The following is a 14679-nucleotide window of genomic DNA, read 5'->3' on the forward strand; positions in this document are numbered from 1 at the left end:
AACAAGATTTTATATATTTTTTGTTTTAATTTTTATATTTAAATATTTAAAATATATATTATTCATATGTATTTTTTAGAATATGAAAAAGAAAAAAATTAGAAAAATATGAGCATAAATTAAAGATAATGTATATTATATATTAATTTTAAATAAAAATAGAGTGTTGGGTAAAAATATATTGCCTCTTTCATTATTGTAATTATAATTTATAACTATTATATAAAATTATTTATAAAAAGGAAGAAAAACGATTGGATATATAAGCAAAAAATTTAATTATATAATGTATAATCTTGAAATGAGGAAATTAGGCACCAAACAAATTTATTCTATTATCATAAAAAGAAAAAAAGTTTTTTTTTTAAATATGGTAAAAAGTAAAAAAAATAATTATTATATTTTGAAATACTTTTATGGGTAAATTTAAAACTTAAATTATTTTAAACATAAGTTTAGAGATATAAATGTTATGTCTGGTAAAATTTTTGTTTTAAAAATTTTTAAATACAAAAATGAAAATATTATTTTATTTTTGTTTTTTTATTTTAAAAAAATAAAAATATGTTTGGTAACTATTTTTGTTTTTTGTTTTTTTTAAGAAATAATAAACGTGTTTGATAACTTTTATTTTTATTTTTTATTTAATAATATGAGATGTTGATTTGAAGAAGAGAAAGAAAAAAACCGAAAAAGTAAAAAACGGTTTAAAACAAATTTTGAAAGAAAAAATTCATTTTTAAAATTTAATGAATTTTAATTAAAATTTTAAAAAATAATAAATAAAAATTGAGTTACTAAATCTGTTTTATGTTTAATTGTCAAATTTTTAATTAACTAAATAAAAAATTATTTTTCAAGGGTTACCAAATAACACTTTTGGTCGTTTGGTTTATGTATGGGTACGCATAACTAATTCTGTGTTTAGGCATTTGTATTAAGGCCATATTTTTCTAATACAAGATATCTTAAAACATAAGTTATCAATCAATTATATACAAGATTTTATTGCCATATTATAAGTTATGACATATTTTGTCGTTTTCCTAATATGTAGGTCGTTTTTGTTTTAAAGTATATTGTAAGTTTCCCATTGGATCATGTGGATCGTTATTATAAATGGTATTGATGCTCTACACAAGAGGGGTCTTACAATAAAGTAAAATATCTTATTATGTACCTCTACCTACAAGCCAACTAATTAAACTACCAAACTAAATATATAAATAAACTTGAACTACGTACCAATAATACACATCCTCACCGGTACTGTTGAATAGTTACTATATATATATATAGTACTATTGTTCTCACCCAATATTTGGTCTCTCACCTAAAATTTATATACCAGACACAATATAGTATTTGGCAATTCTCCAAATGGAATATATTAGACTTCCAATCAATCTAATTATCTAATTATCGAGTACGAGTGAACAAAATACATCTCATAACTGGACAAAATTCATTCTTATAGTCTTTTCATTACATTATTTTCAAACAACAATATGCATATTAATGGCAAAAATATCATAATTTTAGGGCACAAGAGATTATTTGGTTTATAGTTGACAAAACATTTATAAGGATACAAGGAATTTGTGTCCAATATTGCTAAATACATGTGATTTACACTAATTTGTGCATATTTTCTGTTAGAACTTTTTTTTTTTTAAAAGTTAAAAGTGAATTGTTAAAATTGAAAAAGTACATTTGTGTGTGATATGAGAAAAGTTCCTCATGGATATGGAACACTCCTCCAATAATGTATATAAGATGCAAGTGCTATGCATTGGATTGTGTCCTAAGGGGTACCCAGTTTTGTGCGCATGGGTGATGACTCACACATTTGACCACCACACGCTCGCGTCGCTGACCAACCTGAGCTAGCGGGTGGTGTGGTACTTTATTTTTTCAAAATAACGAGAGAATAAATCTTTTTTTATAGAAAACATTATCTTCTAAAAATCGAATTTTCTCTGAGCTTTTGAGGGTGTACGAGAGTGAATCCTTTCGCTGCAAAGAGGTATCGTATATGGTGGCTGTTTTATCATGGGGACGACGTGGTTGCTAGATTGTCGTGCATACTTAGGGCAGAGCCGCGAAACGTCTTAAATAGAGCGACATTGTCCGTGACTCAGCCAGAAATCTTCTATCGGTAATCCGTTCCAATTATTATTTCTTTTCAAAATAACACTAATTAACAATTTTAAGACGTTATCTGTTCTGCTATGGCTACTACCGATGATTTTTCTGGTTTTGCTGCCACTAATATTAACATGCCCTTTCGTTTTGAGGGTTTGCACTTTAAGCATTGGAAACAAAAGATGCTCTTTTATCTGACCATGAAGAAGGTTGCGTTTTTCCTCACTGCTCTGAAGCCGGTTGTCTCTGAACCTTCGACCGACAAGGACAAAGAGACTGAACGCGAGAAGCAACAGAAGGAATTGGACTTCTGGGTTGAAAACGACTTTCTCTGTAAGAATTTTATTCTTAACGATTTATCTGACGACCTCTATGATTATTGTAATTCAGATAAATCTGCAAGTGAAATTTGGGAGGCGTTGCAAAAGAAATATGATACAGAGGAGGCAGGAACAAAAAAATATGCTGTCAGCCGCTGCCTGAAATATCAAATGGTGGACGATAAATCTATGGAAGCCCAATCTCACGAACTTTAGAAAATCGCGCATGAGATTATCTCAGAAGGTATGACTCTTGATAAACAGTTTCAAGTTGTTGTTTTAATTGACAAATTACCTCCTCCTTGGAAGGATTTAAAAAGTGTACTCAGGCATAAGACTAAGGAATTTTCCTTAGAGAGTTTGATCACCCGCCTTTGTATTGAGGAGGAAGCAAGGAAACAAGATCAGAAAGAAAAGATGCTTGTTGTCTCTAACAACAACCCCAAGAAGTCCATACCTGCGGTTCTAAAGCTTAATGGCAAAAAATTTAAGAATCAGAACCGCAACTCCAATTCAAATTCCAACCGCAACAACCAGAACACTCCTCGAAACAAAAATTAGAGTCGGAACCATAACAAGAACCAACCTGGAAGGCAGCAACCTCCACCTAAACGGAATGACTCTGGACAATTCTTTTTGTAACAAGCCAGGTCATATGGCACGCAAGTGTACGAATAAGCCAAGCACTACTCCGCGTGCTAACTTGACCGAAGAAGCTTTTACAGCTATGATTTATGAGATAAACCTAATTGGTGGATCAGATGAATGGTGGGCAGACACTGGCGCTTCTCGCCATGTCTGCTATGATCGTGCTATGTTTAAGACATATACTGCTGCTGATGATAAGAAAGTGTTGTTGGGAGATTCCCACACCGCTATTGTTGCTGGGATTGGGAATGTGGAGCTTAAGTTTACCTCAAGAAAGACTTTGTTACGGAAATATGTAATGCATACTCTTGAGATGAGAAAGAATCTGGTTTCTGGTTTTCTGCTTAATAAGGTTGTGTTTACTAAAACTATTGGGGTTGATTTGTACACCATCACTAAGAATGATATTTTTGTTGGGAAGGGTTATGCTACTAATGGCATGTTTAAGTTAAATGTTGAATTTAATAAAGTTTCTTCTTCTGCTTATATGTTGTGTGATTTTAATGTTTGGTATGCTATACTTTGTCATGTTAATGAGCGCATTATTAAGAACATGAGTAACATCGCTTTAATTCCTAAAATGTCAGATAATAATTTTGAAAAATGTGATTTTTGTAGTCAAGCACTACAAAAATAACTAAGACACCACATAAATCAGTTACTAGAGAATCCGAGCCTTTAGATTTAATTCATTCAGATATTTGTGAACTTGATGGAACGTTAACTAGGAATGGTAAACGTTATTTCATCACTTTTATTGATGATTGTTCTAACTTTACTTATGTGTACTTAGTGAAAAATAAAAGTGATGCGCTTGAGATGTTCAAATTATTTGTGACTGAAATTGAGAATGAATTCAATAAGAAAATTAAAAGGTTTCCTAGTGATAGAGGAACTGAATATGATTCAAGCATGTTTATTGAGTTTTATAATTCACATGGCATTGTACACAAAACCACTGCACCATATTCACTTGAAATGAACGGTAAAGTTGAAAGAAAGAATCGAACTTTTACTGAATCTGTTGTGGCTATTTTATTGAATTCTGGTACTGCATCTCATTGGTGGGGTGAAATTCTTTTGACTGTATGTTATGTGTTGAATGAAGTTCCTAAGTCTAAGAGCAAAGTTTCACCATATGAGATCTTGAAAAATAGGCAACCTAACCTGTCTTATTTTAGAACGTGGGGTTGTTTGGCTTATGTTCATATTCCTGATCCTAAGCGAATTAAGCTAGCAAGTAAAGCCTATGAATGTGTATTTATTGGATATGCAATTAATAGTAAAGCATATAGGTTCTATGATTTAAATGCGCATGTTATTATGGAATCAAATGATGCTGATTTTTATGAACATAGATTCCCTTTTAAATTGAGAAATAGTGGGAGCGCATCTACTAGCAACATTCCTACGATTAGGAGTAATGAGCATATTGAGGATGGAGAATCATAACCTAGGAGAAGTAAGAGAGCTAGAGTTGCTAAAGATTATGATTCTGATTTTTGTGTCTATACATTAGAGGAGGATCTTGCTAACCTCCAAGAAGCTTTGTCTTCTTTAGATACTGACCTCTGGCAAGAAGCCATAAATGATGAAATAGATTCTTTTGAGTCTAACAATACGTGGCACTTAGTTGATTTACCTCCTGGTTGTAATCCTATAGGTTGTAAGTGGATTTTGAAAAAGAAATTGAAACCCGACGGCACTGTTGATAAGTACAAGGCTATTCTGTAGGCAAGGGTTTTAAGCAAAGAGAGAATGTAGATTTCTTTGACACTTATTTACCTGTTACTAGAATAAAATCCATTAGAATATTGGTTTCTTTAGCTTCTGTTCATAACTTAGTTGTGCACCAAATGAATGTTAAGACTGCTTTTTTGAATGGTGAATTAGAATAGGAGATTTACATTGACCAACCTGAAGGGTTTGTAATCCCTGGTTAGGAACATAAGGTTTGTAAACTGGATAAGTCTCTATATAGTCTTAAGCATACACCTAAGCAATGGCTTGAGAAATTTGACAATTTAGTCATCTCACATGGTTTCAAAGTGAATGAAAGTGACAAATGCATTTACTATAAATTTGAGAATGACATTTGCACTATTGTATGTCTATATGTGGATGACTTGCTCATATTTGGTTCAAATATCCATGCTATGAATGCTGTGAAATCTCTGTTATGTGTTAACTTTGATATGAAAGACCTTGGAGAAGCAAATGTAATCCTTGGTATTAAGATTATTAGGTCTGAAAAGGGAATTTCTTTGGATCAATCTCACTATATTGAGAAGATTCTAAATAAATACAATTGCTTTGACTGTAAACCTGCTTGCACACCATATGATCCAAGTGTTAAGTTATTTACGATCACTGGTGACGGTGTGAGACAGTCTGACTATGTGAGCATCATTGGCAGTCTTCAATATGCCACTGATTGTACGAGACCCGACATTGCTTATGTTGTGGGATTATTGTGCAGGTTTACTAGTAGACCTAGTATATAGCATTTACATGCTATTGAAAGGGTCATGAGATATCTAAAGAGATCCATGAACCTTGAATTACATTATCAAAAGTTTCCAACTGTTCTTGAAGGATATAGTGATGCAGACTGGAACACTCTGTTTGATGACTCCAAAGCTACAAGTGGCTATATTTTTAGTATAGCTGGTGGAGTTGTTTCTTGGAAGTCAAAGAAACAAACTATTTTGGCTCAATCCACCATGGAGTCTGAAATGATAGCACTAGCTACACCTAGTGAAGAAGCAGGTGTGCTAAGAAGCCTGCTAGCTGAGATCCCTTTATGGGAAAAACCGATACCAGCTGTGTTGATCCACTGCGATAGTACCGCGGCTATTGCAAAAATTTAGAACCGTTATTACAAGAGTAAGAGACGACAGATACGTCGTAAGCATAGTACTGTTAGAGAGTTTCTCTCAACAAGAGCTATTAGAGTGGACCATGTACGCACTGAAGATAACTTAGCAGATCCTTTGACGAAAGGATTAGCTAGAGAGAAAGTCCATAAAACATCGTAAGGAATGGGAATATTGCCCTTAGAATGATGAATCACTCATGATGGTAACCCAATCTAAAGACTGGAGATCCCAAGAACTAGGTTCAATGGGTTTGTGAAGTGATATGAGTTGGATCATGCTATTTCCATTAAAGCATATAGAAGCATGAATTCTTGAAGCGATGAGATGATGAGTTAATAGAAACTCTTAATTAGATCTATACTCTATGTGGAGTGGAGTACCGAGCTAGAGAAGTACTCTTGATAGACTCACCTATGTGAATGTGGAAGTGGGGCCGCTTCCTATGGAATTTTGGGCAAAATTTCTAGAGCATTCACTATACTGGGACAGACGTGCATGGTCATTAACGCACGGGCTTTTTGACTACACCCTTAAAAGGTTGGTGCGTGGTACGATATTAGAAATAGAGTTTAAGACTACGTGTCACTCTAGTATAATCTAAATCGTATTCATACGCAAATGTTCAAATCGAAAGATATATTTGTTTATGCACAATCTTATAGATTCTGATATATTGCTTGAGAAAATATTTTTTAAAAATTCAAGTGGGGGATTGTTAGAACTTTTTTGTTAAAAATTAAAAATGAATTGTTAAAATTGAAAAAGTACATTTGTGTGTGATATGGGAAAAATCTCACATGAATTTGGAACACTCCTCCAAGAGTGTATATAAGATGCAAGTGTCATGCATTGGGGTGTGCCCCAAGGGGTACCCAGTTTTGTGCGCATGGGTGAGGACTCACACACTTGACCACCACACGTGCGCACCGCCGCCGTCCGACCGACCCGAGCTGACCTGGTGGGCGGTGTGGTGTCATATTTTATTTTTTGTTGAAAAATTATTTAATAAAATAAATATTTTTATTTATTAATTAATTTTAAAACGGTTTATTAGAAGCAGTAAACGTGATCCGTTTATAAGTTAGATCAGAATAACGAGAGAATAAATCTTTTTTATAGAAAACATTCTTTTCTAAAAAATCGAATTTTCTCTAAACTTTTGAGGGTGTACGAGAGCGAATCCTTTTGGTGCAGAGAGGTATTGTATACGGTGGTTGTTTTATCCTGAGGACGGCGTAGTTGCTAGACTGTCGTGCACACTTAGAATAAAGTCGCGAAACGTCTTAAAGAGAACAACATTGTCCACGACTCAGCCAAAAATCTTCTATCGGTAATCTGTTCCAATTATTATTCCTTTTCATAATAACACTAATTAACATTTTATATATATATAAGCAAAATATGTCTCTAGTTTTTATTGCTAATAAACTATTTGTATGTGGTTGAGTTTTAACCTGTCGTTGATTTGAAATCTATAATGACCAATTCCTAACAATAAAAAATAAAAATAAAACTTTCTTATTGTCTCGAAGGCATTATGCTTGATTATGAGAGATTCTATTATTATTTTCTAGAATAGGTACAAGTAATATAAAATATTGAATCACAATCCATTTATTTCCATGATTCATTTCCTGTGGTTTGGAATTATATTGTCCACGCGGTATCTACCTAATAGTCAATAAAATTGATTATTATTTTTTCTTTTCTTTTTGGGATGAAAAGAAAGAATGCAAGTTTGTCCCTAGTGACCAATATATGGTTTAGGCCACGACTAATTTGGTTAGTGACAAGCTTTGAGGTTGACCACTTATTTTTAGTGCCCTGCTTTTTCAGAGGCTTTGTTGAGTATGAATATTGAGATTTAGATGGTGTGGGTGTGGCTAAATATACACAACAATATTGGCCCTCAACTAGGCAACTAATAAATAATGTGTGTGATTGCTCACCCAAAGTTGAACCTTACATTAAAAATAATTGAACAAAATATATAGATATATATATGCCCTTTTTTCAAATATTGAAGACGTGGCCATTTTTTGAATCCATAATTGTAAGGCTATTATTCATTTCATAAAAGAGCAGAGCTGCCCTAATTAAAGACCACTGCACCAAGCAGTAGTAGCATGTTTGTGGTAAGATGCCAATGGACCACCATTCTTCATCATTTTTTTTTTTTTTTAATTTTGACCACCGATTAAGTATAACTATAAGGTATACTTATATATAAATACACATTTTTTACTATGATTATAGTAATGGTTCTTGGACTTTCATATCTACTCTCATTTTATTATCTCAATATATAGTTTGAAATAACTTGAGATGAAGTAGATACAATACAATCACTACACTTTAAGACAAACATAATTTTGGACATTACAAAAATGTACATATATTTATGTTTAGGTATACGTAGACATATATATATATACATATATATATTTAGATACATATATAGAACCGCCTTGTAACGATCATCAAATAAAGACCATCCCTTTCCCTCTTATCTGCTTGGAGATGAGGTGAATCTATCATTGTGATCTCTAGTGCTTTTTTGGCCCTTCGCTTAGATATCTGAGGATAACAATAACTCAGCTTTCTTTTATTTATTTGCTAGAAATGTATCCAAAAAAATAAAAAAATAAAAACCCATCTCAAATATCTTTCCCTGTTGATGACCTGTTTCAATATTATATACATTCCTCTCATCTTTGCACTTTTTTGGCTAAATTTTTGTTTGTTTTCTCTCTAAATCATTAGCTATCTGTTTTGTCTTCTCTTATCACTAATTGTAAGAAAAAAATGTGCTACAATATTGGTCACCACTTTCATGATCACCCTTGTTTGCATTGCCATCCCCACAGCTATATTAGAATGGTAATTATAATTAAACTTTGTTTTTCTACTCCTCATCACATGTATCTTTTATAATACTAATTATATTTATGAATATTATATATTATCTTAGTTTTGTATACATGCATGGAAAGTTTATAGTATAACAAGTATATAATATATATATTTATATATTACAGGTTCAACATCTTATTGAGAGATGTTTACTGCTTCACATGAATCGTGACCAATGCATCAGAGCTCTAGCTCACCATGCAAGCATTCGACCCCTTGTCACACTTACTGGTATGTGTGTGTATATATATATATATATATCATCATATCTCACTTATATTTGTTTTTACTTTGATGTCTTTATAATTTGTTCTGCTTGGGATAAATGATTAGTTTGGAGAGAGCTTCAGAAGGAGAATAAGGACTTCTTCCATGCATATTACCATTCTATTAATTCTCCCAGACCCTTAACTAGTAAGAACTCAGTACTATACTTCTCCTGTCATTTGTGAACAATATATATATATATATATATACGTGTGTGTGTATTATTATTATTATTTGGTATATAGTTAATTATGCTAAGTTCACGATGAACATGATTATTATCACTTAAAGATTATTATAATCATTGGTTGCATGATCATTTATATATTAATCATGTCATATTTTTTATGAGTTGGCCATTTTTAAAATATATTTTCAGGTAGATACATCCAGAGGGCACCAAGATTCACAAAATTGAAAAAGTAGTACCAGTTTGAAGTGATCAAGTATATATAGCTAGTAGATTTTGAACGCCACATTTAATATTTATGAGGCTATATATACATACATATATATATATATAGAGAGAGAGAGAGAGAGAGATAACTATCTAGCTACTACAAGTGAAGATGAAGTTGGCCTTTGTATTTGAGATTAGATACGTAGTAGGTACATTATGAAGACCCTATATAGTTTGGCAAATTGTATAATTTAAGAAATAATAACTGGTTAATTATATATATTTATATATATAATATCTATGTAGTTTCTTTTCTTAATAATTATCCTTTAATTACAGGCAGTGAGTGAGAAGATAATCTACATTAATGTAAAATAATGCTTGATATGGCCAAGTCTAATCTTTATACTATTTCTAACGATGACACACAAAATAGAATTTTACTAACTAATAGAAGGTTACATTAGAAAAAGTTTTTTTAAAACCTCTCAAAACTCTTGAATCATCGCATTTTGAAAGCTAGAGTATTACTTCTTTGAGCGACTGACACAGTGACACTTTCACTAAAAACTTCATTCCCTAGCTATAGAGCATCTACATTAATAAAGTGACTCATGATTAACCCAATATTGGCCCCCCTAAAAAGAAATTACTTGCTTCTAATGGAAAATTAGATCAACCCTTCAACACTCACTAAATGGTTGCTTTTGGTCATATATATAGATATCTTTGAGGCCCTTTTTTTCACGGAAATCTTTGCCCTCTTCATGGACCTGAAAATTGTCACAACAGAAAGCCATGCGCCCATTTCAGTGCCATAGATTACCACAATAAGAGGGGGGTGCACTAAAGAGACCCTTAACTTGTGATATTATGAGGTAGTTAAAAAAGCAATAAATTCATGGTCAAATTTTTGGAGGTATTTAAAATGCTGTGAGGCTATAAAGTGCTTTAATAAGTGAGTACAGTACGGTTGTTGTGACCTTGTTAATCTTCAGTGGTTTCCAGTACCTCCTAGTCATATTGGTCACAGGGAATGTGGGTGTGTAATTATTAATCTTTATGAGGATATGACTCCAATTAATGGTTGTTTTGTGTATCATAATATAATAATACTGCATGAAAAGTGAAAAACATATATGACTATTGTTACTTCTATGCCATTGCTGATCAATAGAACTGACTTGTTTGTAAGTTTTTTTTTTATATAACAATTAGTTTAAGGAGCATTCTAAAAGACAATAATGCAAGGGCAAAAATCATATTTGTCCTATTATAGACTTTACCTTATTGACATCAGAATCCCATGTTATATTATTCTCCTCCTCTCCCTGGTTACAGCTCTCTCCATCTTCTATGTGCTGAGTTGGAGGGAAATGAGCCCACTATATACAATCAAAACACAAGTCAAGTAGACATCTTTCTCTAGATTAAGATATGCTTTTCTTGGTTCAAAAACTTACATTTTTCGAAGCTGCACTAAACGCTTCCTTATGAGCCATATTTGGATTTTCAGCTTTGAGCCTCTTGATCTCTTCTCTGCTTTACAATTAAGATCATCATCAAAGTTCCAAGTTTTGATAAGAATTTCACTGAATTGATTTGTTTTAAGCCTTAAACTTACCTGATAAATTGGTTGTATGCTGAGGGAGCTCTTTGTCTTTTCTCTGGAGCTATACAGACAATAAGAAAGCAATGTTAAGTTTACTTTCAAATCTGTGCCAATTTTAACTTGATGTTGTACTTAATGGCCTTACGTTTGGTAACAATTTGATTCACGGAGACACTATCCCCTTCTTCGTTGTCAGAAGAAACCACAGGGCTGCACGTGTCAATGGCATTTTGTGCCTCCATTTCCTCGAAATCTACCTCTTCTTTTTGCTAGAAACGCACAAAGGGAAAAGATGGTACTGATGAGTGCATTAACTTACAATGTGGGTACTTAAGAGGTTGGTAGATCATGATAGAAAAAGACAAGTAAAAGAGTGACTAATAAGGAACAAACACCTCGTGAGTTTGGCTTAGTGAAGCTAAGAGTTGCAGTGGAACAAATGAGGCTTTCATCATATTGACTGAGAGGAGGGTTGTGCAGTGGCCACATCTGACTGTCACCACCATTGATAAACTGCTGCATGGAACGCTAACCTATATGTTCATACAGAAATGAGTATTATATAAGACATTAGAGTTATAAAACCCCACAAAAGGAAAATTGTAGTAACACTTGTACCAGTAGAATAGTGGTGCAGAAACCACATTGTACATAACAAATCTGTTCAGAGAGATTGAAAAGTTGGTTCAGGGCTGACATATTCAATGGTTTTTGTTTTTGTGCTTAGGCTGGTGTTGTAGAAGGAAGAAAGGTTGAAGAAGTCTTTAAAGGGGAGGTGGTATTTATAGATGTTAGATAATGATACCATACAACTCATATGCTTCTTGTTTTGTTGATGGAATCAAACTTTGAAACCATTCTTATTAAATCGAAATCAAACTTCTGAAAAAGTAAAATTATGAAACACTCAACAATTTTAGTCTCAGCTTATTAGTGTAGGCTTCTACTTTTAAGGTTAGGCTGCCTTCTATGTCAGTAAGTAAAACAACCAAGTGGTGCTTGCTTGCTTCATCTGTAGTTTTCTCTTCAATTGACTCATATTTTTGAGCACTTTATCTTGCGTGAAAGTGAAAGTGCAGAAATTTTGTCATATGGGATTGAAAGCATGATTCTAGAAGGGTGCATGAAAAGGGAAAAGAGGCATCTTAGAATTTGTCTTTCTTGAAAAAGAGCTAGTAAAATTGACATCATAAGAGTTCACCTCAGTTTTCTGATCTATCTTTGTTTAGTAACTTCCTATTACCTCCATTTTAACTCTTCCCTCAGTTATTGCTCACTCTCATCTCATCCACGTGCTTTCAAGTCAGTTCAAGCTCTCTCTCTCACTCTCTCTCTCTCTCTCACTCTCTCTCACTCTCTCTCTCTCTATATATATATAGCTCAGGGTCCCCCACATATACATGTATCAAAAATGGAAGATTAACTTTATAATCAGTAATCCCTGTCGTGTAAAAATGAGTGCATTCACGAATAGATGACAGTGAGCATCAATCTCTTCCCAAGGGCAATGTTAACTAATATAATTTAATCCCATTTAAGATCTTTATTCATTTTCTGAGTCAAATATATAACATAAGTAGCTGATTTAGGACATAATTAGATAATAAAACAGTACATAATACAGGTTTGTTGGAAATTTAGGATATGGAGGATTAAACTTGGAGCATTTGTAGGCTCGAAACACGTTGGATAATGCTTTTCAAAAAACGATATTTCCACCCTCTTGATAGCTTCAAGCTTGTTCTAAAAGTATGTATCAACACTTTGAATTTCTGGTTTTTGATCTTTTTTGTATTGAGTTAGAGATGAATGAAAATGGTTGTACTTTCTCAAAACATAATTTACAATAATAAGATGCTTATTGAATAGCTAAAAGTCTCTTAAAAACAATTTTTTTGGCACCTCTTAGTGAATTTCTTTCACGAAAAGTCACATCACAAATGAAACAACACATGACTTTTGCCTTTCACAAAGGATCACAAGTTCACAACACTACATGAAACAATTTGTTTCAGAAAGTCCATATTTATTCATCCTCAACCAAATTTCTAACATGTTAACCACCATGGGACTGGAATTTAGCAACATGTAAAAGAATGGGAGCTTTTGTAATGGTTGGCAGGAATCGAGAGGGAAGGAGTGCCTGTCCCCCCAAGGCATGTTTTGCAGAACAATTAATAGTATTGGTTTGTGTGAGAAAAGACTTGAAGAGTTTAAGTTTCATACGAAGACGTTGAAATTCAAAGACACTGACAAGCTTTGGAATTGGATGACGAGTAAATTGAACATTAGTATATTGTATTTATTCAACCTCCATTGGTGGGTCGCTGTTGTTCATTAAAGTTAGACCAATCACAATTCTCTATGTTCGTTTGACTGAAGAATATGATGCTGGTTTAGTGATCTTCTAGGATTTATAAGCTGAATTTTAACAATTCAAATTAGACTGTCTGACTCGCCATTTGTTTGCTCAATTGGTTGTACAGGGGTCTTAAATACGAGGCTTTTCCGCCAGTCCACACCCTTGGCTCTACTCAGGATTCTGGTACCGCTAGTTGCTCTTGACGACGGGACTTGGGTAACGCACCCTATAGCGGGTGAGTGATTCTGGTACCGCTAGTTGTTCTTGACGGGACTCAGGTAACGCACCCTATAGAGGGTGGGTAATTCTGGTACCACTAGTTGTTCTTGATGGGACTCAGGTAACGCACCCTACAGAGGGTGGGTAATTCTGGTACTACTAGTTGTTCTTGATGGGACTCAGGTAACGCACCCTATAGAGGGTGGGTAATTCTGGTACTACTAGTTGTTCTTGATGGGACTCAGGTAATGCACCCTATAGCGGGTGACGAGGCTTGGGTTGGTTTTGGGGCAGAGTTAGAGGCCCTTCTTCCCTTTTAAGTACCATAACAAAAACAAAAAATAAGACCGTCTGTGCTATTAAAAATAGCTGAACTAATAAGGTGTTATTCCATTTATATGTGCTGTCTTTAGTTTGAACACCCAATTTTATAAAACTATAGACAATAATTAGACAAATAGGTAGTTTTTTCCAATTATTATTGTCACATTTTGATAATCGAGCATATTTGCATGGAATCAATGGTTTTGCCGGGACTGAAAAATCGATTAAATGTTTCATTATTATTATGTGATGTATTTTCCCGCTAGATTTGATCTCTAGTTTTTAAATTAGGACCAGTCCAAAGTCAAGATTGAAAGAAAAGAAAAAATTCAAGGTAGCCAAACGTGACAATTAAAAGTAAAAAAAAATTAAAGAACTGTTTGATATGAGTTACTCTTTGCAATGAAATGTTTATCTTCGAGATTCCTCTGTTAGGATACAACTAAATGAGACTATTTTAGGAGAGAGTAATCTAATATATTCTGTTCAACATAATTCAATTAACTAAGATCTAACCAAATGTTCCCATGCACAACCAAACAACAATCATATTCTCCTCTCATTAATAAAATAAAACATTATCATTAATC

The 14679-nt window shown here is 33.3% G+C and overlaps 2 protein-coding genes across 2 annotated transcripts; one reads left to right on the forward strand and one right to left on the reverse strand.

Annotated features, from left to right (window-relative positions):
- The first annotated feature begins 8523 nt into the window (after window positions 1-8523).
- Window positions 8524-9869, forward strand: LOC133822132 (uncharacterized). Its single transcript, XM_062254365.1, has 4 exons — window positions 8524-8872; window positions 9031-9136; window positions 9239-9319; window positions 9552-9869. The coding sequence occupies exons 1-4, from the start codon at window positions 8798-8800 to the stop codon at window positions 9596-9598; spliced, it is 309 nt and encodes a 102-aa protein (XP_062110349.1). The 5' UTR covers window positions 8524-8797; the 3' UTR covers window positions 9599-9869.
- A 128-nt stretch (window positions 9870-9997) lies between these two features.
- Window positions 9998-12028, reverse strand: LOC133822131 (axial regulator YABBY 4). The gene is made up of 7 exons (XM_062254364.1): window positions 11803-12028; window positions 11580-11717; window positions 11330-11453; window positions 11197-11245; window positions 11036-11111; window positions 10859-10957; window positions 9998-10345 (listed from the first exon to the last, which is right to left on the reverse strand). The coding sequence occupies exons 1-7, from the start codon at window positions 11881-11883 to the stop codon at window positions 10256-10258; spliced, it is 657 nt and encodes a 218-aa protein (XP_062110348.1). The 5' UTR covers window positions 11884-12028; the 3' UTR covers window positions 9998-10255.
- Between the last annotated feature and the right edge of the window lie 2651 nt (window positions 12029-14679).

The sequence above is a fragment of the Humulus lupulus genome, chromosome 3, assembly GCF_963169125.1.
Source record: "Humulus lupulus chromosome 3, drHumLupu1.1, whole genome shotgun sequence".
Classification (NCBI taxonomy): Eukaryota; Viridiplantae; Streptophyta; class Magnoliopsida; order Rosales; family Cannabaceae; genus Humulus; species Humulus lupulus.

Coding starts and splice junctions, on each gene's coding strand:
- LOC133822132 (XM_062254365.1), top strand. CDS start 8,798: ATGTGCTACAATATTGGTCACCACTTTCATGATCACCCTTGTTTGCAT. Junction 9,137..9,238: donor ACCCCTTGTCACACTTACTG/GTATGTGTGTGT, acceptor ATAAATGATTAG/TTTGGAGAGAGCTTCAGAAG. Junction 9,320..9,551: donor TTCTCCCAGACCCTTAACTA/GTAAGAACTCAG, acceptor ATATATTTTCAG/GTAGATACATCCAGAGGGCA.
- LOC133822131 (XM_062254364.1), bottom strand. CDS start 11,883: ATGTCAGCCCTGAACCAACTTTTCAATCTCTCTGAACAGATTTGTTAT. Junction 11,112..11,196: donor GCATACAACCAATTTATCAG/GTAAGTTTAAGG, acceptor ATTGTAAAGCAG/AGAAGAGATCAAGAGGCTCA. Junction 10,958..11,035: donor TTAGTGCAGCTTCGAAAAAT/GTAAGTTTTTGA, acceptor GATTGTATATAG/TGGGCTCATTTCCCTCCAAC.